The sequence below is a fragment of the Bactrocera oleae genome, chromosome 3, assembly GCF_042242935.1.
Source record: "Bactrocera oleae isolate idBacOlea1 chromosome 3, idBacOlea1, whole genome shotgun sequence".
In the NCBI taxonomy this organism is placed as follows: domain Eukaryota; kingdom Metazoa; phylum Arthropoda; class Insecta; order Diptera; family Tephritidae; genus Bactrocera; species Bactrocera oleae.
Genome location: NC_091537.1, coordinates 60,774,528 through 60,802,417, shown reverse-complemented (window position 1 = coordinate 60,802,417; position 27,890 = coordinate 60,774,528). Strand labels below are relative to the sequence as shown.

The 27,890-nt window shown below is 35.9% G+C and overlaps 1 protein-coding gene and 2 long non-coding RNA genes across 4 annotated transcripts; all 3 read left to right on the top strand.

The window, feature by feature from the left end:
• Window positions 1-1,384: 1,384 nt before the first annotated feature.
• On the top strand, window positions 1,385-6,946 carry cyst (rho guanine nucleotide exchange factor 18 cysts). Of its 2 annotated transcripts, none has more exons than XM_014241149.3 (3): window positions 1,385-1,629; window positions 1,700-2,426; window positions 3,144-6,946. In XM_014241149.3, the coding sequence occupies exons 2-3, from the start codon at window positions 1,748-1,750 to the stop codon at window positions 6,626-6,628; spliced, it is 4,164 nt and encodes a 1,387-aa protein (XP_014096624.1). In that variant the 5' UTR covers window positions 1,385-1,629; window positions 1,700-1,747; the 3' UTR covers window positions 6,629-6,946. The 2 variants fall into 2 exon arrangements, with proteins under 2 accessions (XP_014096624.1, XP_036220824.1); XM_036364931.2 differs by having other exon boundaries at window positions 1,448-1,465.
• A 3,323-nt stretch (window positions 6,947-10,269) lies between these two features.
• Window positions 10,270-11,044, top strand: LOC138856253 (uncharacterized). The gene is made up of 3 exons (XR_011395386.1): window positions 10,270-10,481; window positions 10,662-10,856; window positions 10,915-11,044. It is a non-coding gene; the product is annotated as an uncharacterized lncRNA (long non-coding RNA).
• An 8,757-nt stretch (window positions 11,045-19,801) lies between these two features.
• Window positions 19,802-20,506, top strand: LOC118681400 (uncharacterized). The gene is made up of 3 exons (XR_004977099.2): window positions 19,802-19,943; window positions 20,124-20,318; window positions 20,377-20,506. It is a non-coding gene; the product is annotated as an uncharacterized lncRNA (long non-coding RNA).
• The last annotated feature ends 7,384 nt before the right edge of the window (window positions 20,507-27,890 follow it).

The window sequence follows — 27,890 nt, the reverse complement described above, 5'->3', positions numbered from 1 at the left end:
ATACGCAGCATGCAGTGTTGCGCGGTGTTGCGCAGTCGAACTGCACAAATATTTACGAACATTTTGTGAAAAGGAATGCAGAAAAACTAGACTCGAGTTGCTGGACTCTTTTTGACCGCGTGAATGCCCAGAGCGACACCAAAAGAAAATTTGAAAAACATCAGACTCTTTTGAATCCCTGTCTGAAACGGCACCAACTGAGTAAATTTGAAGGCCATTCAATTAAAGTTACCAATGAATTCTCCAATTTTATCTATTATTTTATTGGAGGAAGGGAGCAAAACAGATTAAAAGAAAGATTTTAAGAGATTACAATAATCTACTTGACGTCCGAGGGAGTTAAATGTAGCTTGCATTTTTATGCTTGTGTTTACTTGCTTAATTTCCAGGTTTATATTACTTTATCGCCTGAATAAAGATGCTTTTGTTATGCTGTTAAATATTATGTATTACGTTTTGTCAATCTTAATATATATGTATTGTTTCGTTTAGTAATTAATCAAACTCAATAATTATGGCATTTTGTGTTCCTATCTTATATTTTCCCCTAATGGAAATGGAAACACGTTAATTCGTAATGATAAAATAAATTAATTTCTAAACTATCTGCTTGCTTTATTTCTGATAAAAAAAAAAAAACGCATAAAACTGGTTTCCGTTACGATTTCGTCCGCGCTTCAAAGAAATAACCCTGGTGGGCCATCTGCCGCGCTTCAAAAAATAACCCTGGACGAACCAAACCGGGTTATCAGTTATTCTGCGTAGAACTCCTTTTTGTATTGGCGACCTTCTGTCGCGCTTTAAAAAAATAACCTTGGGAAAGGAAAATACTGAACAATTTTTAATTGTTATTTACTGTTACTGGTTATTTGGCAATATGCAACCGTCCTTTATTGTGTGAATAAATGGATTTAAGCCAAAGTTAAATGTTTATTTAAAACTATTATTGCACTATATAATGTGAAATATATGTGTACAAACGCATTAGTGAAGCGTTGGTGGATATAAAAATGTAAAATATAAATATAAAATTCATTTTAAATCGAAACAAAATTTTTAAATAGGGAAACCTTTACTTTTAAGCGCAAATATCTCGAAAACTATAAGTTTCCCGCGGATATAACTATATCTATATACCCAATTTTGAGTACTTCCTCTATCCGCCCATACCCATTTTATCCCTCAAATCCTGTGACTATTCGAAAGTCGAGCCATATCTTGAATTGAATATAAAATTTTAAATAAATTCCGTTAAATATATATTATAGGCGTCGTTGTAAATTTATGAGACTTCCTTTGCTTACAATTTTCGAAGAATCCACTGTATACTCATATTATTTTTGCTTTACATCTGTTTTTTTTTACACGCCGGCATCACTATCTACTACTTGTAAAGAAAGTAAAGCAAAAAATATGAAGAAATTTTGTTCGTGTATTTGTTTTCATGGAGAAAAGTTTCGTCTGGGTAAATTATAAGATATAATGAAATATGGGATATGTAATTTCGGGAAAGTTAGTGAAGGTTAAAATATATTATCGTGTTTGATTTCTTCGCACAAATATCGAATATTTGATTTTTGTGTTTATCTCTTTAATTGAACATATCAACATTTATAAGATTATAAAAAAGTATGTATTTGTATATCCATATATAGTTACTTTGTGTGTTATTAATATGTATTCTTATGTTCTTTTCAAGGTTGGAAAAGGCTATATTTCATTTAGAAGATATTAGCTGTTTTTTATAATGGCAGCAGTTGACAATGACAGCGATAATGATGTGATTACTGATTTTCTAAATTCCAACACTACATCTAATACTGATCCCATATATTCTGTAACTGAACCGAATTTACAAAACCAATTGCAAAATACAAAGACGCAACACCTAACTAATCAACCGCGTCCCTATTCTGAGAGTCAAAATTATTGCATTCCTATTATAGATACTCCACCAGTTTTGCACTCAAATAATTCTTGTAATAATAATATGATTCCTACAATAAATGTAACCCCGCACAGTCCGGCATCAATAACAAAATTTAATAATATTTTCGAAGACACCCTGACACAACTTCAAAGTATAAGAGAGACTGTGGTACAAATGAAAAATTGCAGTGCCCACATGCATGATGGTTTTACTAGTTTCTGGCCAGTTCATGCGGCTATTCTAAGCGCATCTTTACCTGACCTATATTCAGTAAATAGCAATGCTAATGTAACACACGCTCTTGGGCACTATGTTAGATGGATGCCACGACAACAGCAATATGTTCCTATGAATGAACGTCGTCGATCTTGGACAACCATTGAGGATCTGAATATTACAAACAAAAGTATTAGTTTATCTAGCTTGGATAGTGAAGAACCTGAAACAATATGTGCTACAGATCAGCGTCGACGTTCTGCTAGAAATAGCACCGGAGGTAAGTTTTCAAATTAACATACATATATTATCTGTTTTTTATTTCTTTGGTCCCTTTGCTAAATAGTATTAAGATTTGGAGAATTGAAGATAAGTTAAATGTTGAGTTAAAGAATTTATGCAATATTTAATATTAAATAAATGCGTAATAACGAATTTAGTAAAGTATTAGTGGATATAAAAGCTAAAATGATAAGTGTAAAATTTTTATAAGTCGAAGAAACACCCACTTTAAATAGTAGAAATTTTCAAATTAAAATGCAAATAGCTCAGAAACCACTAGTTAGGGGCAGCTATATATATTTTTTTCTTTTCATCTGGAAAGCCTCGTCTCCGTACATATCCATTTCAATCGATTTTTGGGGGTTGCTATTGTAAAATTTAACCGATTTCCGAAATTGTAAATCATATTAAGATGATAGTTTTCAGGCAAATACAAATCTGTCAGCTGATAATACGCGAACCGGTCTGAGTGTTAAATTGAAGAAGGTAATATTTTTTTGCATATATTTTATGCATTCTCTTTGTGCCGAAGATATTAAAAATCGTGAGGGAACAACTTCATAGTGAATGTAAAGGTAATCGTGTACATTTCTCCACAATTGTAATTTTGCAAAAACTTTATTCATATATTTCTTTGTTCATTTTGGTTGTTGTTATTGTTTCTAACATGTCGTAGTTGTTAAACTTTTAATTTCCATTTAAAAATTATTTTTAGGCATATCAACACACTCCCTTAACGAGGCAGAGTTAGCTCGGGATTTTCAGCGAATTGCGGCAAAGCGTAGTCTAGCAACCGAAATTCGTATTCCACTACAAAAAAGCATATCTACTTCATCAATAGTTGCAAAAGAAGAGATTAAATCTCGTCATCTGTATGATAGCGAGGATGAAAACCAAAGCCTTTTGAGAGCCCATGTGAAAATTGAGGCATACGACAATGTGGAGAAACGACGAAAGCGGGGTTCACTATTCTTTCGCAAAAAAAAGGATAAAAATAAAATCAAGTCTGGAGGTCACACTGGTGTATGTGATTCGTGTGGTATCAATATATCAACATTAAATTTTAAGGAACATCAAATAGAATGCAAAGGAAAAAAATCAGGTTTCAGTAGTGGTCAAAAATTGTTATTGGTTGGTGTAAAGAAGGGAGCAGATAAAACAGAAATTGGTCAAGACTATTTCGATGGAGTTGATCAGACCTTAAATCTTAACGACGACACACCCTTGATACGTTCTGAATTTTTAAATGACCCACCTATCGAAGCTCAGGATCTAGGCGCAGATCCAATACTTGGAATAGCAGCTGAGGAGCATGATTCATGGTCACCCAGTGTTCCCAAGGACGTTCTAAAATCTCTCAAAGAAAAGCAGATTAAAAGACAGGAACATATTTATGAGTTTATTATGACAGAGAAACACCATTGTCAAACTCTCCTTGTAATGCAAAAAGTTTTTGTCGAAAGTTTGGAACGTCATTTTGCTTCATGGAATATAAATAACATGTTCCCCCGTTTATCAGAATTAACTGAGTTGCATATAACTTTTTTGAAAAAATTAAGACAAAAGCAACGAGAGCAGTATGTCGTTGATAGTATAGCTGACATATTATTAGATTTTTTTTCATTGGAAAAAGCACAACACCTAAGGATAGCATATGGGGAATTTTGTGCTAATCATCGAACAGCACTGGAACATTTTAAGACGTGCATGACCAGTCGTGATCAAACGTTTGCTGAGTGGTACAAACACTGTTTAGCTAATCCGTTATTAAAGAAAAAAGGAATTCCAGAATGTATACTATTTGTTACCCAGCGCCTTACTAAGTATCCTTTGTTGATCGAACCCCTTCTTAAAAGTGGGCGGGAAGATAAATTGGAAGCGGATAAGCTTCAGCATGCGCTTAATTTAGTAAAAGCCTTGCTTATAGATGTTGATGCTTGCGTTGCTGAGAAAGAGTTACGAGAAAGACAAATCGAAATTTTTAATCGCGTCGACCCGAAATCGTTTGCCATATATAAAAATAAACCATTTCGCAAGTCAGATATTGGAGTTGAATCACGTCGTCGTTTGAAATTTGAAGGTTATGCAACTTTAATGCAAGGGCGTTCAAAGATGCAATTAGTATTAGTTGTTGTACTCACCGACTGTCTATTCTTCCTTTGTGAGAATTCTGCCCACAACAAGTACACATTTTTTACACCAGAACATAAAGCGGGTGTAGTTCCATTACAAAAATTGCTCATTCGTGAAAAAGCGGGAACAGAAGCACGCGGTATTTATATAATTTCTTCAAATCCATCTTTTCCGGAAATGTATGAATTAAAAGTGCAGCAGCCTAAGGATAAGAATACTTGGATTCAGTCAATACGGCAGGCCGTTCTGGAGTGTCCATCATCGGATGTTATAGAAACTGAAGATCTTACAGCTGAAGAAAAACTTCGAATTGGTGTTAGTAGACGGGATCTTATTGATAAAATAAGACAGAAAGATATTGATCATGCAATTCTATTGGAGGACAAGATATATCTCCAACTGAATTTATTAAAAGAGCAGAATAATTTTTTTGAAGTTACTGCAACATCTGGGCAAAATAATAGTTGTTCAACCCATGGAAATGGTGCATACATTAATGGCAGCCCAGCAAACGCTTCAAATTTCCTTTCTACGTTTGGTTCCTATAAGGATTTAGTGGGCGTGGATTGTAATACTATCGAGCTATGGAAATATGTGTTGAATATGGTGCAAAGTATTAGCCAGCTGGCTGCTATGGTGTATACAGCATCTACTGGTTTGCCAGTGTCGCGTTCAGTAAGTTCGGTAGGGGAAAAACAAAGTGACAGTTATGCATCTCCTACACTACCGAAACGTGCAGAAACGTTTGCTGGTTTTGACGAAAAACGAGGTAAAGGTAGTTTTTCGTTTAGGGACGCGTCGAAAATGTCAGCATTACAAACTCTAACACCACGGCTACAAGAGTTGGAAGAGAAGTGTGATCCTAAATCTGGTTCATCCGTGGTCACATTGAGAATCCAATCCTTAACAAGTGGCTTACAGTCCTCAACGACACTTGAAACTGAACCTATGCAGACTGAAGATATTGCCATCAAAGATCATAATTATGCCGCATTGCAAATATCACATCATCTTCATTCTTTACTATGCATAGTGTCACAACAGATGACAGTTATACAAAACTTGCAATTACAATTGGCATTGTATCGGGAAAGTCCACGAGTCGCTTATACCCATAATGACCAATTAGAAGAGTTAAGAAATCTTCAGGACAAATTACAGGACGAGAAAACTGTTTGGTTACGCCAAAAAGAGCAACAGGAACAAGAATTAGAGGAAAAACATGAACAGCAAATTAAACTTCAAGAGCAAATCAAAGCTGAACAAGAAGATATCAAACAACAACGGGAACAACTTTATCGTAAAATGGAATTACTCTCAAATCAAGGATTACTACTGTCGCCCAATACACCTCTATTGATTAATAGTCCATCATTGGCAACAACTTCTTCTGGTGATGATGCACACGATAGTCACGAAGGAGGTAATTTGCAAAGCGATTTGTCCACACCAACCATCTTAGCCCAGAGTACTGTCGATCGACGAAAAGACAAATGGCGTACAGCTTCGACGATTTCTAAAAATCCACCTGGTAACTTGCTAAGTGCCACTAATGCACCAAAAATAAATCAGACTTGTATTAAACAGAAGTTTCCTATGAAGTTATCTTCTCTCTCGGCAAGCACATCCTTAAGCAGTCCCAACTCCGGCAGCAGCAAAATTGACAAATCTGCCAGTTTTAATGCAAGTGTCTTACAACAAGCCGGCTGCACACAGATGTTGCCACTCAAGCTGGCTGATAAACGTTCTACTAACAATTTTAACACGACACAATCAACGTCCCAAATTGTTCCACACCATGCGCGCACTGGTAGTTCACCTGCAATTATTCAACATCCTAATACAAGAACAGCAACGTCACCCCCTCCGTCAACTGTGAGCATGAGTCGTACGGATTCCTCATCGACTTTAACTTTTAGCCAGCGACAGACGCCCACTTCCTCGCGCAATTCTCAAGCAATGGCACAGCCGGGAAAAAATTGTTTGTCAACAATTGGGACCAGCAATTTAAAACGCCGCAACAAAAATAACAATGTTAAACCAGATGAAGAAGAAATTTATTTTTGACGCTCATTCTCACCAGAACTTGAGATATAAATGAGACATTAATATAATTACATTATTGCAGATAGTTAATTAGAAGAAATCCATTGTCCCAGCTCAAAAACAAAACATAAAACTCAGAATAGTTTTTAATCTAAAGTATGTTTTATTCATATGTAGTTGACAAAAAGCTTATGTATTTACATTTCTATACGTATACCATATAAATTGCTTCCATTCTCAACATGTGAATTATAAGTAAAGTCCAAATATAAATATTAAATTGTAATTCATTTTTGTGAAATGTGATGTGTGATTTCAATAAAAATGCAGTAAAAACAATTAATTGAATTATATTATTTAAAACGTATGCAATAATATTCTCATAAATCAGTAGTATTATCATTTCATAAATAACATAGAATAGAGAATAGAACTTAATCGAGGTTTGCACTGTAACCTAAGGTCTATTGTGCTCTCTCCTCCATCACATATATTCCCAAAGGCCCAGCACTCCGGTGAATTCCAGAAACTTGCTGGGCACTATAGAGGTGTTGTGATCCATTACCACATAAGTGAAGCCAAGGGTCTTGAGCCTGCGTCTACAAATTGCTGTACAATCTAAAATCAGGTGATCAGGAGTTTCGGGTTCCATGTCGCAAAACCGGCAGTTTGTACAAGAAGCCATTTTCATGCTGGACAGGTGTTTTTGGAGTCTGCAGTGCCTTGCTAGGTTTCAATTTCCAGCCTTGCATTCTATTGGTTGCTGCCAGTAACTTTCTCTTTCAGATCAGGTGTACACGGTTGCATCCTGGTAGGCTGTGCAGCCTTCCTATGCACTCCTTCACTAATAGCGATTTAAACTCATAGGCTGAGTTCGCTTTTAGTGTCACTTGACTATCGCTATGTATAGCGATACGCTGGTTGCGTTGGAGATTTATTTGTGCACACTGACTTTTAGAAAAGTCTTCTGCTTGAAAATTGCGCCGTCTCTTGGAAGAAGAGCCAGTGGGGTATCTGGTCTGTTAGCGTGCTGATTTGCATTTAGGTGTTTGATTTTCAGCGCCTTCGATCTAATATCGTTTTCTATAATCTCTTCCATCCCTTTTAGTATGAAGAAAGTGAGACTAATAGGCCTGAAGGATTTAGCCTATGAAGAGTCTTTCTTTCGCAAGGCTATCTCTTATCTGTCCAACACCGTATGGCAATAGAGCTTGTTCTCCTTGTTGCAGAAGTGCTGGGAAGATGCGATCCGCCCCTGGTGACTTATATTTTCGTGAAAGAAGCCAGTGCCCACTGGATTGAGTCTGCATTTTCTGCAGTGAATAAATCCTTGCAGCTGTCCAATCGAACAGTCTCCGGGAAGTTCGCAAGCAAAAATGCCATTGCCCTCTTCTCTACGCTAGTCGTATAGGTCCCATCAGATCTTTTTATGGCTAATGTCAGTCTTGCCTCTGGCCAGAGCCTTATGTAGTCTGGCTGCCTCTAGGGCTGAGGAGACGTTTTCACAGAATTTTCTGAAGCTATTGATTTTCGCAGACCTAATTTCTTATTATAAGTTAGGTGCTACCTATATTCCTACCAGTTGCCAGTACATTTGGCTTTGTTGGAATGCCTGCAAACTGATTTTCTGAGTACTAAAAGGTTACTGAACCACCATGAACAACTTCGTTTCCTGGTGGTCGACTTTAGTGGACAGTCGCAATGTTACGCGTCCATTATTAACTGGTTAGTCACAGCCAACCTACTCTCTAGGCCGAGCGGCGTAGCATCGCTTCCTACCCGCCTTATATTTAAATCTAAAATATCCCTAAATACATCCCAGCTCGTGTTTCTAGAGATACAAATCGGTCCACACTTCTCGTGCTATTAACGAAGGTGGTTTTGCAACCCACATTCTCAATGCTTAAATTGCTACATATAATAAATTCCCTCGCGTTGCAGTCTGTGCTGCAGAATTCCATATGGTGCGCGTTGGCGTTTCACCCCATTATAAGGGGGAGCTTATTTCTACTGCAGTAATTCATAAGTTTGTGAATCGCTGTGGGGGTGCTGTAGCTGTCTCCTCTGGAAAATAGGCCAATGCAAGGACGAAGTCCGAACCTTCCTTGTCCTTCACCTGCGCCGCAACCAGATTCTGCGTTAGAAACTCTGAAATGCAAAATAAATTAATTTCGTCCCTAACCACTTCACAAGACCAAGGTCTCTCACCAGAGATATCCCAGATTACCTTGCTTGTTCTTGTATTGAGGCCCCTGACATTTCCTCTGTAAGTCTACGATTCCTGGATCAATAGGTTATTCGATAGGAAGATACTCGCGATAAAAGCCGAGGCGACCGTCGCGTGGTGTAGGTTCCTCTGGGCAACTTTTATGAGGCTTTGGCGGTTCTATGAAGGACAAGTACTAGTCGCCGTTGTCCTCATCTTTGCCACACTCCTGAACCTTCAGTTCTTCCAGGCGCTTCTGTGTGGAGGGAACTCCCCTTCCCGCATGATAGGAGACTCATCCTGTACTCCTCCCACGACAGTAGCAGTAGCAACTTGCTTGACTGTGTCGGTGCCGCTACCGATTATCCTCCAACCATATGTATTGATGCTCTTGTTTTGGTTTAATGAGACCAAGTGCAAACTAGTAGGGCTTACCTGCGCTCCTGAAAAAAAACACTCCCTGTAGATCTTATCCATTATGTTGTCCTGCAGAGCGTTGGCCACCAATCGCCTGTGGCTGATTCCTCTTACAACTCCGAGGTTCTTGAATCGTTATTTTCCCACATTCAGTGTACTAAAATACCATTTCACAGTGGCACCTCTCATGCCCACCCTGCAAGAATAATCAGGGCCACCGAGACGCCCAGCTTCTGATTTTTTACGCACACTTTTGGTCCCGTTTCGATTGGGTTCGCCCGCCTCCGAGCAGCTGAGCCTGCTTGAAGGGGTTGTTGTGGTGTCCGCATTTCCTGCAATCTGCCGGAGTAGACAGCGTCTTCTGAGTGCCACTGCAGGACGGCACTTTATCATCGTCCCGCGCGTGCTCCTCAAACAGTGCGCGCTCCTCTTGCGAAAGAGTGTCTAGAAAACTAAACTAACGCCTAACTTCTAAATCGCTCTTACCTGCAACGGACCTATTGCCTGGTTTGGTTGTTCAAGGTGGTGATTGTGGATGTTGTTTTGTTTTGGTTTTTGTGTACTCATTCCGTTTCTTAGGACCTTTTGCTCAGCATGGTGAGCTTCCAGGTCTGGTCTATATCAAAGGGAAATCAAAGGTCCGCCGCGCCAGAGCCCCTTGACGCTTGTACCGGTATTACCCAAGGTGGCACGGTGTTGGAAGGCTCCGTTAAAATACAGTCGAATTTACTTCCTGGCTGCAAATCTTCCAATGGGCATGGGAGTTGCATAACACCCTGGATTGGGAGCAGCTCTTCTTCATCGTACACATGCGGCCCCTGGCAACCCGTCTAAGGAATGCTGTACAAGACCAGTCACACCGGCTGGGAGGGACTGAATGACGTTGAGATTAAGCCACTTCAAGGTGCCTGCCAGCTACAGAAACCCTGACGTGGTTATCAATAACATTATAAATAGTTCCGTAATTTAAATGGTACATATGTAATTATGTATGTATGTATTGTTGACATGTCTATAATAAACTTTTGATTCAGTATAACTACGGATTGTAATAAAATCGAAAATATTTAATATTTTATGTTTATCGAATTAAACCCCTACATGGGACAAAGAGAAATTATACGAAGCTGTTGCTTTTATGCAATTACGCTGGGAGATATTATTCAGTTCTAATATTTGTTGTTGATTTTTGGAGATTGAATAGTGTAATATGATGTGCTCAACGGTCACCATTGCAAATCAGGAGGGACGGTAAGGAAACTCTCGATTTATGAATGATTTATTGTATTGGATACATCCAATGGAAATACCTGAGTATGACTGTTAATTTGGGTATTAATTTGAAACAATTACTATTTTCACTATGTTGTTGAGGCTTTGTGGGGAGAAATTGATCGAGTTCAAACAGTAAATTGATTATTTGATTTTTAGATAAATAAATAAAATGATGAATTTCCGATTGTGTGAATGCCTTAAAGGAATGCATAATATCTCAAGAAGATTGTGTAAGAATTTGAAGTTGATTGGAGCAAATTTGACGGTTACGTGTATTTTTATACCTGTTTAATGAAAATTTTACATCAGATTTGTTGACAGTGCAATAGGCACTACTGCATAACTGACGAGGTATCGCTGGAAAAAAATTCAATAATTTTCAACTTTGTTGATATTTTTTTATTTTTAGTGACAAATTTGGAATTTGAAAACCTCCAGCTTTACCTGGGGATAGCGATTATCTAACGATATAATTTTGACTTTTTGATGTCAAATGATCCAACACCGAGTTATGAGTGGCAAATAAACATTTTTAACAAAAAAATCATTAATTATGTTATTGTTTATTTATTGTTGCTTTTTTGTTCAAGTCCATTTATATTTTTTCACATTTGGACATCACCTCCATTTATTTTTCACTTGGTTTCAACACAACGCCGCACAGTAGCGCCAGGCGCCCTATTTTTACGGATCAATTCACGGAAGCTTTATTTGTATGATTTTTCTTTATTTTATTTTTAATATAACTACAGTTAGTCAAAACAAAAAGTTTTTAAGAAAATTTAGATGCAGTTATAGTAAAAAATTGTGGTTAACTAGTTATGAACATAAAATTACAAAAATAGTTCAAAAAGCTCTTATTTAATATTCATCAGTATCGTCCCCATCTTTATCCAAATATATTGGTCTTTTTTTGGCAACCTTCGCATGCTTGGATCTGAGGTTAATAAAAGATATTTCAGAAAATCATGATCTGATTTTTCGCGGCTACACTTTCTTGAATGAAATTCACGATATTTTTTTAACCTTTTTAGTGCCGGGAGCCGAAATATCAAAATTTCTTATTATTGATTTCATACCCACAAGACACTACCATTAATAGTATGTGCAATTGCTTTATCAAATTCAAATTTATTGATATTGTTTCAGCAGAATTTTCTGCATTTTGGTCAAAGTCTTTTTGGGCAAAGTCTAGCGGTATTACCGTCGTTTGTGTTTCCAAAGCCAGGCTTGGGGTGGTCAACTATTAACCGTCAACTTTTTTTAATTGTATAGTAGTATAAAATTTTTTAATTTCTTGTTCTACCCTTTCCTGTTCCGCAATCGCCAAAGATTGGGTTTACTTTACAAATTCTATTTTTAGTGGTCTGCAAAATCTAGTAGATGACGGTGATTTTTCCAAATTACTTCTTCTTCCAACGTAAGTTTCAGAGGCACAATCGTTGTTAAATATACGGAGGAATCACTAGCATCACTTTCATGAAAATCTTGTTTGAACGAACTGTGACCATTTTGTATAAAGTTGGAGTTTTCGGGTCCTTAACGAGTCAATCCGATTTTCATCAAATTGAATTGATCGTTTTGCTTGTAAACTTACTTCAGTGGAAGTTTCGCTTAGTGTAATGCACTGATATTCTGGATAGCACTTTTTTTCTCTACTTGTATTATTTTATAGGATGGAAACTTATCTGGATCAGATTGCGACATTGTATTGGTATAGGGATAGCTTAGCTTCTACGAAGACAGCCAGTGCTTTAAGGTTTTACATTTTTGTACCAGTAAGAGGTTTCATCAAACTTTCGTTAAACTTTTTGGCTGCTGACGGTGAAAATTTGTGTAGCATTAAGTAAAACTGATAACTCTGTTGTGTCTCTTAAATATTTAGTTTTTTTTTTTTAATTTGCATGAGTCACTAGAGTCACTAAAGGAAAGTTCCTTTCGACCTCGTTTAGGCGCTAGTCCACGTGGAAATCCAATTGACGATTGTAGCCAATTCTAATTTTTGCAACGTTTGCACGTTTTACTCGGAATTGAATTATTGTCTTAATAACTTTAATTTTATTATAATTTTATTTTAAAATAATTAATCATGATTGATTGTTTGATCTGCTACTACTATAATATAAAAAGTTTTTGTAATTCAAAATTAGTTCATACTTTTTAATTCGATTAGCGGGAAAACTTTAGTTTAGCCGCCGGAAACTTATAGCTTTCGAGATATTTGCATTTTAAGTTGAAATATTCACAAATTTCATTTTACAATTTCTCGATTTATGGTTATCTTTTCTTTTATATTATGCACTTATTTTTTTGAAGCGCGGCCGAAGGCCGCCAGTGCAAATAAAAAATCTTTACAAAAAAAAGCAATGTTAAAGAGAATATATCACTCTCTATAAACTTCAATTTTTATTAAGGATAATTATAATAACAGTGAAGATGTTGAATATTTGATATATGAATACATATGGCGTAAAAATATAGTAAATCAGCATCATGATCCATTTGTGAAATTATCAGATATGAATTATCAGACATCGAGATATTTGCATTTTAAGTTGAAATATTCACAAATTTCATTTTACAATTTCTCGATCTATGGTTATCTTTTCTTTTATATTATGCACTTATTTTTTTGAAGCGCGGCCGAAGGCCTCCAGTGCAAATAAAAAATCTTTACAAAAAAAAGCAATGTTAAAGAGAATATATCACTCTCTATAAGCTTCAATTTTTATTAAGGATAATTATAATAACAGTGAAGATGTTGAAAATTTGATATATGAATACATATGGCGTAAAAATATAGTAAATCAGCATCATGATCCATTTGTGAAATTATCAGATGCAATAAAACACACGTTTAAGCCATAAAATATTTATTAAAATGGAAAATTAAGTTCATAATATTTTTACTTCATACTGGTAACTCTGTTGTGTCTCTTAAATATTTAGTTTTTTTTTTAATTTGCATGAGTCACTAGAGTCACTAAAGGAAATTTCCTTTCGAACTCGTTTAGGCTCTAGTCTACGTGGAAATCCAATTGACGATTGTAGCCAATTCTAATTTTTGCAACGTTTGCACGTTTTACTCGGAATTGAATTATTGTCTTAATAACTTTAATTTTATTATAATTTTATTTTAAAATAATTAATCATGATTGATTGTTTGATCTGCTACTACTATAATATAAAAAGTTTTTGTAATTAAAAATTAGTTCATACTTTTTAATTCGATTAGCGGGAAAACTTTAGTTTAGCATCCCACGATTTCAGGGTTAAGAGGGGTATGGTTGGATAGAGGAGATTCTCCAGATCTCGAATTTTTGCATTTTAAGTTGAAATATTCACAAATTTCATTTTACAATTTCTCGATTTATGGTTATCTTTTCTTTTATATTATGCACTTATTTTTTTGAAGCGCGGCCGAAGGCCGCCAGTGCAAATAAAAAATCTTTACAAAAAAAAGCAATATTAAAGAGAATATATCACTCTCTATAAACTTCAAATTTTTATTAAGGATAATTATAATAACAGTGAAGATGTTGAAAATTTGATATATGAATACATATGGCGTAAAAATATAGTAAATCAGCATCATGATCCATTTGTGAAATTATCAGATATGAATTATCAGACATCGAGATATTTGCATTTTAAGTTGAAATAATGGCATTTTTGCTTGCGAACTTCCCGGAGACTGTTCGATTGGACAGCTGCAAGGATTTATTTATTAACTCCAGAAAATGCAGACTCAATCCAGTGGGCACTGACTTCTTTCACGAAAATATAAGTCACCAGGGGCGGATCGCATCTTCCCAGCACTTCTGCAACAAGGAGAACAAGCTCTATTGCCATACGGTGTTGGACAGATAAGAGATAGCCTTGCGAAAGAAAGACTCTTCATAGGCTAAATCCTTCAGGCCTATTAGTCTCACTTTCTTCATACTAAAAGGGATGGAAGAGATTATAGAAAACGATATTAGATCGAAGGCGCTGAAAATCAAACACCTAAATGCAAATCAGCACGCTAACAGACCAGATACCCCACTGGCTCTTCTTCCAAGAGACGGCGCAATTTTCAAGCAGAAGACTTTTCTAAAAGTCAGTGTGCACAAATAAATCTCCAACGCAACCAGCGTATCGCTATACATAGCGATAGTCAAGTGACACTAAAAGCGAACTCAGCCTATGAGTTTAAATCGCTATTAGTGAAGGAGTGCATAGGAAGGCTGCACAGCCTACCAGGATGCAACCGTGTACACCTGATCTGAAAGAGAAAGTTACTGGCAGCAACCAATAGAATGCAAGGCTGGAAATTGAAACCTAGCAAGGCACTGCAGACTCCAAAAACACCTGTCCAGCATGAAAATGGCTTCTTGTACAAACTGCCGGTTTTGCGACATGGAACCCGAAACTCCTGATCACCTGATTTTAGATTGTACAGCAATTTGTAGACGCAGGCTCAAGACCCTTGGCTTCACTTATGTAATAATGGATCACAACACCTTATATATGTGATGGAGGAGAGAGCACAATAGACCTTAGGTTACAGTGCAAACCTCGATTAAGTTCTATTCTCTATTCTATGTTATTTATGAAATGATAATACTACTGATTTATGAGAATATTATTGCATACGTTTTAAATAATATAATTCAATTAATTGTTTTTACTGCATTTTTATTGAAATCACACATCACATTTCACAAAAATGAATTACATTTTAATATTTATATTTGGACTTTATATTTGCCGCCGGAAACTTATAGTTTTCGAGATATTTGCACTTTAAGTTGAAATATTCACAAATTTCATTTTACAATTTCTCGATTTATGGTTATCTTTTCTTTTATATTATGAACTTATTTTTTTGAAGCGCGGCCGAAGGCCTCCAGTGCAAATAAAAAATCTTTACAAAAAAAAGCAATGTTAAAGAGAATATATCACTCTCTATAAACTTCAATTTTTATTAAGGATAATTATAATAACAGTGAAGATGTTGAAAATTTGATATATGAATACATATGGCGTAAAAATATAGTAAATCAGCATCATGATCCATTTGTGAAATTATCAGATGCAATAAAACACACGTTTAAGCCATAAAATATTTATTAAAATGGAAAATTAAGTTCATAATATTTTGTAGAGGGTGATTGGGTTTTTTATTTATTTTCATTGCTTTCATCCGTTTTAATATGGCAACACTTGTTATCTGACAACATGGAACCCATTTGTTATTGTTCATATTACGAAAATTGTGTAAAAATTAAATGCTTATTTAAAGCAAATACTTAAATATTTAATATAAAATAAATATGTAGAAACACTGAAGTGAAAAGTTATTCATAATTCAATCGCGTCAAACTTCTTCCTGCACTGGCGGCCTTCGGCCGCGCTTCAAAAAAATAACCCTGGTCGGTCCAACACCGGGGTGTTCATAATTTAATCGCGTCAAGCGTCAAACTTCTTTCCGCACTATTGTTCATTTTAATTCGCTTTCAAAATATATATTTATATATATATATATATATATATAATAGATATGGCAACACTTATTATCTGACAACATGGAACCCATTTGTTATTGTTCATATTACGAAAATTGTGTAAAAATTAAATGCTTATTTAAAGCAAATACTTAAATATTTAATATAAAATAAATATGTAGAAACACTGAAGTTAAAAGTTAGTGTATAATAAGTGCATAATATAAAAGAAAATATAACCATAAATCGAGAAATTGTAAAATAAAATTTGTGAATATTTCAACTTAAAATGCAAATATCTCGAAAACTATAGTAAACTAAAGTATAGTAGAAAAGTCCAAATATAAATATTAAATTGTTATTCATTTTTGTGAAATGTGATGTGTGATTTCAATAAAAATGCAGTAAAAACAATTCATTGAATTATATTATTTAAAACGTATGCAATAATATTCTCATAAATCAGTAGTATTATCATTTCATAAATAACATAGAATAGAGAATAGAACTTAATCGAGGTTTGCACTGTAACCTAAGGTCTATTGTGCTCTCTCCTCCATCACATATATTCCCAAAGGCCCAGCACTCCGGTGAATTCCAGAAACTTGCTGGGCACTATAGAGGTGTTGTGATCCATTATTACATAAGTGAAGCCAAGGGTCTTGAGCCTGCGTCTACAAATTGCTGTACAATCTAAAATCAGGTGATCAGGAGTTTCGGGTTCCATGTCGCAAAACCGGCAGTTTGTACAAGAAGCCATTTTCATGCTGGACAGGTGTTTTTGGAGTCTGCAGTGCCTTGCTAGGTTTCAATTTCCAGCCTTGCATTCTATTGGTTGCTGCCAGTAACTTTCTCTTTCAGATCAGGTGTACACGGTTGCATCCTGGTAGGCTGTGCAGCCTTCCTATGCACTCCTTCACTAATAGCGATTTAAACTCATAGGCTGAGTTCGCTTTTAGTGTCACTTGACTATCGCTATGTATAGCGATACGCTGGTTGCGTTGGAGATTTATTTGTGCACACTGACTTTTAGAAAAGTCTTCTGCTTGAAAATTGCGCCGTCTCTTGGAAGAAGAGCCAGTGGTGTATCTGGTCTGTTAGCGTGCTGATTTGCATTTAGGTGTTTGATTTTCAGCGCCTTCGATCTAATATCGTTTTCTATAATCTCTTCCATCCCTTTTAGTATGAAGAAAGTGAGACTAATAGGCCTGAAGGATTTAGCCTATGAAGAGTCTTTCTTTCGCAAGGCTATCTCTTATCTGTCCAACACCGTATGGCAATAGAGCTTGTTCTCCTTGTTGCAGAAGTGCTGGGAAGATGCGATCCGCCCCTGGTGACTTATATTTTCGTGAAAGAAGTCAGTGCCCACTGGATTGAGTCTGCATTTTCTGCAGTTAATAAATAAATCTTGCAGCTGTCCAATCGAACAGTCTCCGGGAAGTTCGCAAGCAAAAATGCCATTGCCCTCTTCTCTACGCTAGTCGTATAGGTCCCATCAGATCTTTTTATGGCTAATGTCAGTCTTGCCTCTGGCCAGAGCCTTATGTAGTCTGGCTGCCTCTAGGGCTGAGGAGACGTTTTCACAGAATTTTCTGAAGCTATTGATTTTCGCAGACCTAATTTCTTATTATAAGTTAGGTGCTACCTATATTCCTACCAGTTGCCAGTACATTTGGCTTTGTTGGAATGCCTGCAAACTGATTTTCTGAGTACTAAAAGGTTACTGAACCACCATGAACAACTTCGTTTCCTGGTGGTCGACTTTAGTGGACAGTCGCAATGTTACGCGTCCATTATTAACTGGTTAGTCACAGCCAACCTACTCTCTAGGCCGAGCGGCGTAGCATCGCTTCCTACCCGCCTTATATTTAAATCTAAAATATCCCTAAATACATCCCAGCTCGTGTTTCTAGAGATACAAATCGGTCCACACTTCTCGTGCTATTAACGAAGGTGGTTTTGCAACCCACATTCTCAATGCTTAAATTGCTACTTATAATAAATTCCCTCGCGTTGCAGTCTGTGCTGCAGAATTCCATATGGTGCGCGTTGGCGTTTCACCCCATTATAAGGGGGAGCTTATTTCTACTGCAGTAATTCATAAGTTTGTGAATCGCTGTGGGGGTGCTGTAGCTGTCTCCTCTGGAAAATAGGCCAATGCAAGGACGAAGTCCGAACCTTCCTTGTCCTTCACCTGCGCCGCAACCAGATTCTGCGTTAGAAACTCTGAAATGCAAAATAAATTAATTTCGTCCCTAACCACTTCACAAGACCAAGGTCTCTCACCAGAGATATCCCAGATTACCTTGCTTGTTCTTGTATTGAGGCCCCTGACATTTCCTCTGTAAGTCTACGATTCCTGGATCAATAGGTTATTCGATAGGAAGATACTCGCGATAAAAGCCGAGGCGACCGTCGCGTGGTGTAGGTTCCTCTGGGCAACTTTTATGAGGCTTTGGCGGTTCTATGAAGGACAAGTACTAGTCGCCGTTGTCCTCATCTTTGCCACACTCCTGAACCTTCAGTTCTTCCAGGCGCTTCTGTGTGGAGAGAACTCCCCTTCCCGCATGATAGGAGACTCATCCTGTACTCCTCCCACGACAGTAGCAGTAGCAACTTGCTTGACTGTGTCGGTGCCGCTACCGATTATCCTCCAACCATATGTATTGATGCTCTTGTTTTGGTTTAATGAGACCAAGTGCAAACTAGTAGGGCTTACCTGCGCTCCTGAAAAAAAACCCTCCCTGTAGATCTTATCCATTATGTTGTCCTGCAGAGCGTTGGCCACCAATCGCCTGTGGCTGATTCCTCTTACAACTCCGAGGTTCTTGAATCGTTATTTTCCCACATTCAGTGTACTAAAATACCATTTCACAGTGGCACCTCTCATGCCCACCCTGCAAGAATAATCAGGGCCACCGAGACGCCCAGCTTCTGATTTTTTACGCACACTTTTGGTCCCGTTTCGTTTGGGTTCGCCCGCCTCCGAGCAGCTGAGCCTGCTTGAAGGGGTTGTTGTGGTGTCCGCATTTCCTGCAATCTGCCGGAGTAGACAGCGTCTTCTGAGTGCCACTGCAGGACGGCACTTTATCATCGTCCCGCGCGTGCTCCTCAAACAGTGCGCGCTCCTCTTGCGAAAGAGTGTCTAGAAAACTAAACTAACGCCTAACTTCTAAATCGCTCTTACCTGCAACGGACCTATTGCCTGGTTTGGTTGTTCAAGGTGGTGATTGTGGATGTTGTTTTGTTTTGGTTTTTGTGTACTCATTCCGTTTCTTAGGACCTTTTGCTCAGCATGGTGAGCTTCCAGGTCTGGTCTATATCAAAGGGAAATCAAAGGTCCGCCGCGCCAGAGCCCCTTGACGCTTGTACCGGTATTACCCAAGGTGGCACGGTGTTGGAAGGCTCCGTTAAAATACAGTCGAATTTACTTCCTGGCTGCAAATCTTCCAATGGGCATGGGAGTTGCATAACACCCTGGATTGGGAGCAGCTCTTCTTCATCGTACACATGCGGCCCCTGGCAACCCGTCTAAGGAATGCTGTACAAGACCAGTCACACCGGCTGGGAGGGACTGAATGACGTTGAGATTAAGCCACTTCAAGGTGCCTGCCAGCTACAGAAACCCTGACGTGGTTATCAATAACATTATAAATAGTTCCGTAATTTAAATGGTACATATGTAATTATGTATGTATGTATTGTTGACATGTCTATAATAAACTTTTGATTCAGTATAACTACGGATTGTAATAAAATCGAAAATATTTAATATTTTATGTTTATCGATTTAAACCCCTACATGGGACAAAGAGAAATTATACGAAGCTGTTGCTTTTATGCAATTACGCTGGGAGATATTATTCAGTTCTAATATTTGTTGTTGATTTTTGGAGATTGAATAGTGTAATATGATGTGCTCAACGGTCACCATTGCAAATCAGGAGGGACGGTAAGGAAACTCTCGATTTATGAATGATTTATTGTATTGGATACATCCAATGGAAATACCTGAGTATGACTGTTAATTTGGGTATTAATTTGAAACAATTACTATTTTCACTATGTTGTTGAGGCTTTGAGGGGAGAAATTGATCGAGTTCAAACAGTAAATTGATTATTTGATTTTTAGATAAATAAATAAAATGATGAATTTCCGATTGTGTGAATGCCTTAAAGGAATGCATAATATCTCAAGAAGATTGTGTAAGAATTTGAAGTTGATTGGAGCAAATTTGACGGTTACGTGTATTTTTATACCTGTTTAATGAAAATTTTACATCAGATTTGTTGACAGTGCAATAGGCACTACTGCATAACTGACGAGGTATCGCTGGAAAAAAATTCAATAATTTTCAACTTTGTTGATATTTTTTTATTTTTAGTGACAAATTTGGAATTTGAAAACCTCCAGCTTTACCTGGGGATAGCGATTATCTAACGATATAATTTTGACTTTTTGATGTCAAATGATCCAACACCGAGTTATGAGGGGCAAATAAACATTTTTAACAAAAAAATCATTAATTATGTTATTGTTTATTTATTGTTGCTTTTTTGTTCAAGTCCATTTATATTTTTTCACATTTGGACATCACCTCCATTTATTTTTCACTTGGTTTCAACACAACGCCGCACAGTAGGGCCAGGCGCCCTATTTTTACGGATCAATTCACGGAAGCTTTATTTGTATGATTTTTCTTTATTTTATTTTTAATATAACTACAGTTAGTCAAAACAAAAAGTTTTTAAGAAAATTAAGATGCAGTTATAGTAAAAAATTGTGGTTAACTAGTTATGAACATAAAATTACAAAAATAGTTCAAAAAGCTCTTATTTAATATTCATCAGTATCGTCCCCATCTTTATCCAAATATATTGGTCTTTTTTTGGCAACCTTCGCATGCTTGGATCTGAGGTTAATAAAAGATATTTCAGAAAATCATGATCTGATTTTTCGCGGCTACACTTTCTTGAATGAAATTCACGATATTTTTTTAACCTTTTTAGTGCCGGGAGCCGAAATATCAAAATTTCTTATTATTGATTTCATACCCACAAGACACTACCATTAATAGTATGTGCAATTGCTTTATCAAATTCAAATTTATTGATATTGTTTCAGCAGAATTTTCTGCATTTTGGTCAAAGTCTTTTTGGGCAAAGTCTAGCGGTATTACCGTCGTTTGTGTTTCCAAAGCCAGGCTTGGGGTGGTCAACTATTAACCGTCAACTTTTTTTAATTGTATAGTAGTATAAAATTTTTTAATTTCTTGTTCTACCCTTTCCTGTTCCGCAATCGCCGAAGATTGGGTTTACTTTACAAATTCTATTTTTAGTGGTCTGCAAAATCTAGTAGATGACGGTGATTTTTCCAAATTACTTCTTCTTCCAACGTAAGTTTCAGAGGCACAATCGTTGTTAAATATACGGAGGAATCACTAGCATCACTTTCATGAAAATCTTGTTTGAACGAACTGTGACCATTTTGTATAAAGTTGGAGTTTTCGGGTCCTTAACGAGTCAATCCGATTTTCATCAAATTGAATTGATCGTTTTGCTTGTAAACTTACTTCAGTGGAAGTTTCGCTTAGTGTAATGCACTGATATTCTGGATAGCACTTTTTTTCTCTACTTGTATTATTTTATAGGATGGAAACTTATCTGGATCAGATTGCGACATTGTATTGGTATAGGGATAGCTTAGCTTCTACGAAGACAGCCAGTGCTTTAAGGTTTTACATTTTTGTACCAGTAAGAGGTTTCATCAAACTTTCGTTAAACTTTTTGGCTGCTGACGGTGAAAATTTGTGTAGCATTAAGTAAAACTGATAACTCTGTTGTGTCTCTTAAATATTTAGTTTTTTTTTTTTAATTTGCATGAGTCACTAGAGTCACTAAAGGAAATTTCCTTTCGACCTCGTTTAGGCGCTAGTCCACGTGGAAATCCAATTGACGATTGTAGCCAATTCTAATTTTTGCAACGTTTGCACGTTTTACTCGGAATTGAATTATTGTCTTAATAACTTTAATTTTATTATAATTTTATTTTAAAATAATTAATCATGATTGATTGTTTGATCTGCTACTACTATAATATAAAAAGTTTTTGTAATTCAAAATTAGTTCATACTTTTTAATTCGATTAGCGGGAAAACTTTAGTTTAGCCGCCGGAAACTTATAGCTTTCGAGATATTTGCATTTTAAGTTGAAATATTCACAAATTTCATTTTACAATTTCTCGATTTATGGTTATCTTTTCTTTTATATTATGCACTTATTTTTTTGAAGCGCGGCCGAAGGCCGCCAGTGCAAATAAAAAATCTTTACAAAAAAAAGCAATGTTAAAGAGAATATATCACTCTCTATAAACTTCAATTTTTATTAAGGATAATTATAATAACAGTGAAGATGTTGAATATTTGATATATGAATACATATGGCGTAAAAATATAGTAAATCAGCATCATGATCCATTTGTGAAATTATCAGATATGAATTATCAGACATCGAGATATTTGCATTTTAAGTTGAAATATTCACAAATTTCATTTTACAATTTCTCGATCTATGGTTATCTTTTCTTTTATATTATGCACTTATTTTTTTGAAGCGCGGCCGAAGGCCTCCAGTGCAAATAAAAAATCTTTACAAAAAAAAGCAATGTTAAAGAGAATATATCACTCTCTATAAGCTTCAATTTTTATTAAGGATAATTATAATAACAGTGAAGATGTTGAAAATTTGATATATGAATACATATGGCGTAAAAATATAGTAAATCAGCATCATGATTCATTTGTGAAATTATCAGATGCAATAAAACACACGTTTAAGCCATAAAATATTTATTAAAATGGAAAATTAAGTTCATAATATTTTGTAGAGGGTGATTGGGTTTTTTATTTATTTTCATTGCTTTCATCCGTTTTAATATGGCAACACTTGTTATCTGACAACATGGAACCCATTTGCTATTGTTTATATTACGAAAATTGTGTAAAAATTAAATGGTTATTTAAAGTTATACTTAAATATTTAATATAAAATAAATATGTAGAAACACTGAAGTGAAAAGTTATTCATAATTCAATCGCGTCAAACTTCTTCCTGCAATGGCGGTCTTCGGCCGCGCTTCAAAAAAATAACCCTGGTCGGTCCAACACCGGGGTGTTCATAATTTAATCGCGTCAAGCGTCAAACTTCTTCCGCACTGGCGGCCTTCGGCCGCGCTTTAAAAAAATAACCCTGGCCAATCCAATACCATAATTTATCAATAGAAGCGAATGAATAAAATAATAGTTCATGTATTTGGGGTATAATCCTCTTTTATTGTTCATTTTAATTCGCTTTCAAAATATATATTTATATATATATATATATATAATAGATATGGCAACACTTATTATCTGACAACATGGAACCCATTTGTTATTGTTCATATTACGAAAATTGTGTAAAAATTAAATGCTTATTTAAAGCAAATACTTAAATATTTAATATAAAATAAATATGTAGAAACACTGAAGTGAAAAGTTAGTGTATAATAAGTGCATAATATAAAAGAAAATATAACCATAAATCGAGAAATTGTAAAATGAAATTTGTGAATATTTCAACTTAAAATGCAAATATCTCGAAAACTATAAGTTTCCGGCGGCAATAATTATATATATTCGGGATCTGGAGAATCTCCTCTATCCAACCATACCCCTCTTAACCCTGAAATCGTGGGATGCTAAACTAAAGCCCACCCCCATTAGCTATAAAAGCGTGGTTTTTTAGTTTCTTTAAATTATTATTTATTTTTAATTTTTTAGTTCGATTTATCAATTAATTATTCGCGGCATAGATAAAATTCGCGGACATATGGTAGTCTTGAAATCATAGATAAAACATGGATAAAATGATTCGAAACTCTTTGATTTTAGAGAGCGCTGTCAAAGTCCACATTTTTTATAACATTTTACAATGGTGCCACTAGTGAAAGAAATACGTTTTGAGATTTTTTAATGTATTTCTTAAAAGTACATGTATATTTTAATCACAAAAGATTTTCAAAATTAACGATAAAAACTAAATTTAACAAAATCTTGGAGTTGATTCCATCCGTTTTCCGGATACTCAGTTTCTGGTACATCCCTTGACTTAAAGATGACTTGAGATTCCATTCTTGATCAGAACGTAACTCCATTGGAACACCGAATCTCGTTATCCACTTGTTGATGAATACCTCCGCTACTGGTTCAGTCTCTTGGTTCGGAATTGTGTATACTTGTGGCCATTCGTTGAAATGGTTCTTGACTACCAAAACATGACTATTTCCTAATTTATTGGTGGGGAATGGACCATCTTCATACACGCCTATTTTTTCAACTGGCGCACGCGAATTGTGCTGTTTCATCTGCCCATGACTCCTGGACCTTGATCCTTTAGCTACCATGTTCTCAGCATATTTCGCAATCCTTTCTATAGCTGATTGACAACCAGTCCAATAAAACCTTTGATTCAAATTCTCCAAGGATTTCATGTCTCTCAAGTGCCCTCCTCTTGGACATTTGTACTGCACGTTAAGAACATATGGAATTCCAACCCTTGGAACAACCATAAGTACTCGGAAGGTTTGCCCATTTTCGCTTTTCCATACTCGATGCAAGCAGCAAGATCTTCCAACTGTGAGGATACCTGCACTGACATATGCACGTCGAGCTCTTTCGGTGCTGACAACTGTGCTGAAAAACTCTCAAAGAAGGATTCCAACGCAGAATAAATAACCTTTACTGAACATTCTGGACCTTTTTGCAAAGAGTCATCCATTTCAGCTTTAATTTTATCCTGCTCTTTCACCTGTGCTGGTATACACACTTCTTGCTCTTCCAACAGTAAGGACGCTTGTGCTGGTATAGAAGCTTCTTGCTCTTCTGACTGTGAGGACCCATTTATTGGTTCACATGCTTCCTCCTGTTCCAAATGCGAGGACACCTGCGCTGACATACGCATGTCCAGTTCTTTCGACTGTGAGGACCCATGTACTGATACACACGCTTCCTTCTCTTCCGACTGCGAGGACAAATGCGCTGACATGCGCCCGTTCAGTTCTTCCGACTGCCAGGACACTTGTACTGCAAAATCCTCAAAGAACGATTCCAACGCAGCACAAATAACCTCTACTGAATATTGAGTCACTTCCTTCTCTTGTTTCTTTGTTGTCTCCTCCTCTAATTCCGATTGAAAGACATATTCCTCAACATTAATGTTCTTTGCTTCCATGGCTCTTCTTAACCGCGACTGTAATTTGGACTTTACTCCCTTTGTTGCCAAGCCACGGTTTTGCAGCTCCTTTTTCAGTTGTGGAATCTTCAGATCGTTAAACTTGGCCATTTTCAAACAATTCTCTCTTTGGGAATTTATTTGACAATCCCACTTCTGACACCAATCGTAACGGATTTCTCGTTAAATCGTCTACCTGTAACTTACTCTTGAGTTCGATCACTGGATTGTTAAATAAAACTCCTCAATTTAATGGCTACACATATTCTTTATTTCTAATTCCAACAACTTAACACTTATTGCTCGATATTCGAGCTTACAACTTCTTGCTTATGTCTCAATTGTTCTTATCACGACAACACTCTAACTTGAACTGTGTTTGCTGAACAATCCGGCAGCCCTTATATAGTAAATCTGTAACAAAACATTGCTTCTAGAACATTCTGGCAACTACGAATTCGCTAACTAGTTGCTTCTGGTAGTTTATCGTTGATTCGATTTTGTTCTATCATCCGTGTTCGTCATAATATGTAACCCTTTTAGCTGCATAGCTTTGGGGCATTTTTGGATAGTACATGCTTGTATTTGTATAGTACCTGCTTTTAGCTGTGTAATTTTATAGTCGTTGTACGATTTCGTCCATTTTCAAAGTGTGTGATAGGAATGAATAGGTAACCTCACATACCAAATTTGGTTGAAATTAGTTCGATAGTTCCTGAGATATAGTTCATCTAAAGTTTGGTGGTGCCACGAGCATTTTAAAATTTTTCACCTCCTCCTTTAAAGCTCTTCCCTACCATCTTGTTTATAAAATTTAATGCTTATGGCGCATTTATTTCGTGAATTATCGTACTTTTAGTAGTTTTCAACATAACCGTTATATGGGAAGTGGGCGTGGTTATTATCTGATTTTGCCCATTTTCACGGCGTATGAAAAAGGGCTAAAAGAACTTCCTCTCAGCAAATTTGGTTGAGTGAGCTTTAGCGGTTTGGAAGATATATACATTAAACCATTTAGGGGCGGGGTTAACCCATTTTTAAAATAATGGGAAACTCTTATCAAATTATTGCATTGTCATCGGTTCTTGACACGTATGCAAAATTTCAAGTTGATCATACTTCTGGAAACCGGTGAAAATTGAGCTCTAAGATTGGATTACATACATACAACCTAAGCTAATAAAAGCGTATTTAAAACGACGTTTGAGCATGTTCCTTACAAAACTTAAACACATTACTTTTAAAATAAAGAATATTATTGTAAAAAAAAAACAGAAAATTAAAATATAAATTACAAAAACAAAAGCAAATCTAACGAAACTCCACAGAAAAGGTGCTTAAGGTGCTTTATTATTTATTTTTTCAATTAATCCGTGAAATTAGCCCCTTTGGACCCACAGTGCGCCGTCGCTTAAGTGATTAATATATATTTCTAATCCACTTGGAGTTTTCGTAATAATATATCTAGATGTTTGAAGTCATGCATACTTGCTAATAACTACCTAGCCTAATAACTACCTAGTGAGCCTTACCAAATTTGAACTGGATGTTTTTGAAGTCATCCACTTCAAAATGATTAAAGCAAATTCTTGAGTTTTGACTAATCTTCGCTTCGCAAAAAATAACTCAAAGCTTTCTTAAATCCGTATTTTTGGGAAATCTCAAGAAATGTGTATTTAAAGCTAATAGTGGTTTATTGCTATTCTGTCTTAAATTTTAATCATATATTTATTATATAACTAGCTTTTACCCGCGGCTTCGCTCGCATCGAATCCATCAAATAAATAACTGATATCATTATAGTAAATATGGATCCATATAAAGAATATATTTTATTGCTTGGCTTGGATTACTAAATGCAATAAATTTTCAAATTTTAAAATATACTTTATTGAATCAATACAACAAAGATATATTTCATTATAACGAAATTACATAATTTAGAAATGGATCAATTTAAAATAAGCAATATAGATGATTAATCCAGTATATTTTTATAAACTATATTCTTAGTTATGAAATTACGACGACGCGTGGTTCTTACTTCTGCATCATTAATTCTTCTTGACTGCAATTGTTCTTGCGTTTCCGTTGCTCTTCTAGCTTCCTGCTGCTTAGCTTGTCTTTTCGAACGTACTCGTGCCTGATGAGAAGTTTCAGCTGCTTTCAAAACACGTTGTCGATCTGCTTGCTGTTGCCTTCTCAGCTCTGCTTGAACTTCACATTCTTTATTTCGTGTAACTTTAGCCTTACGCACCGGCGTAGAATTTCTTGACAGCGCCGATTTCCGCTTTCGAGGCATTTTTATATTTAATAAGAGTAACTAATAATATTTGTGTTATTTCTCTGATTTACGTTTTTTATACATTTATGTTTTCTTTCATTTTTAATTTTTTCGACAAACAATCATTTCTGCCAAACTTTTTTTTTCAATTTCAAAATTTTCAAATTTATTTTCCAAACATATATAATCTTCCAAAATAATTTTTTTAATAATCCGTAAAAAAATTATAAATTTTGTAATAAAAAGTATCCTATGTTCATTCTGACACCTCCAAGAGTATATGTACAAAATTTCATGATGATCGGTTAAGTAGTTTTTGCGTGAAAGCTTAACAAACAAACGGA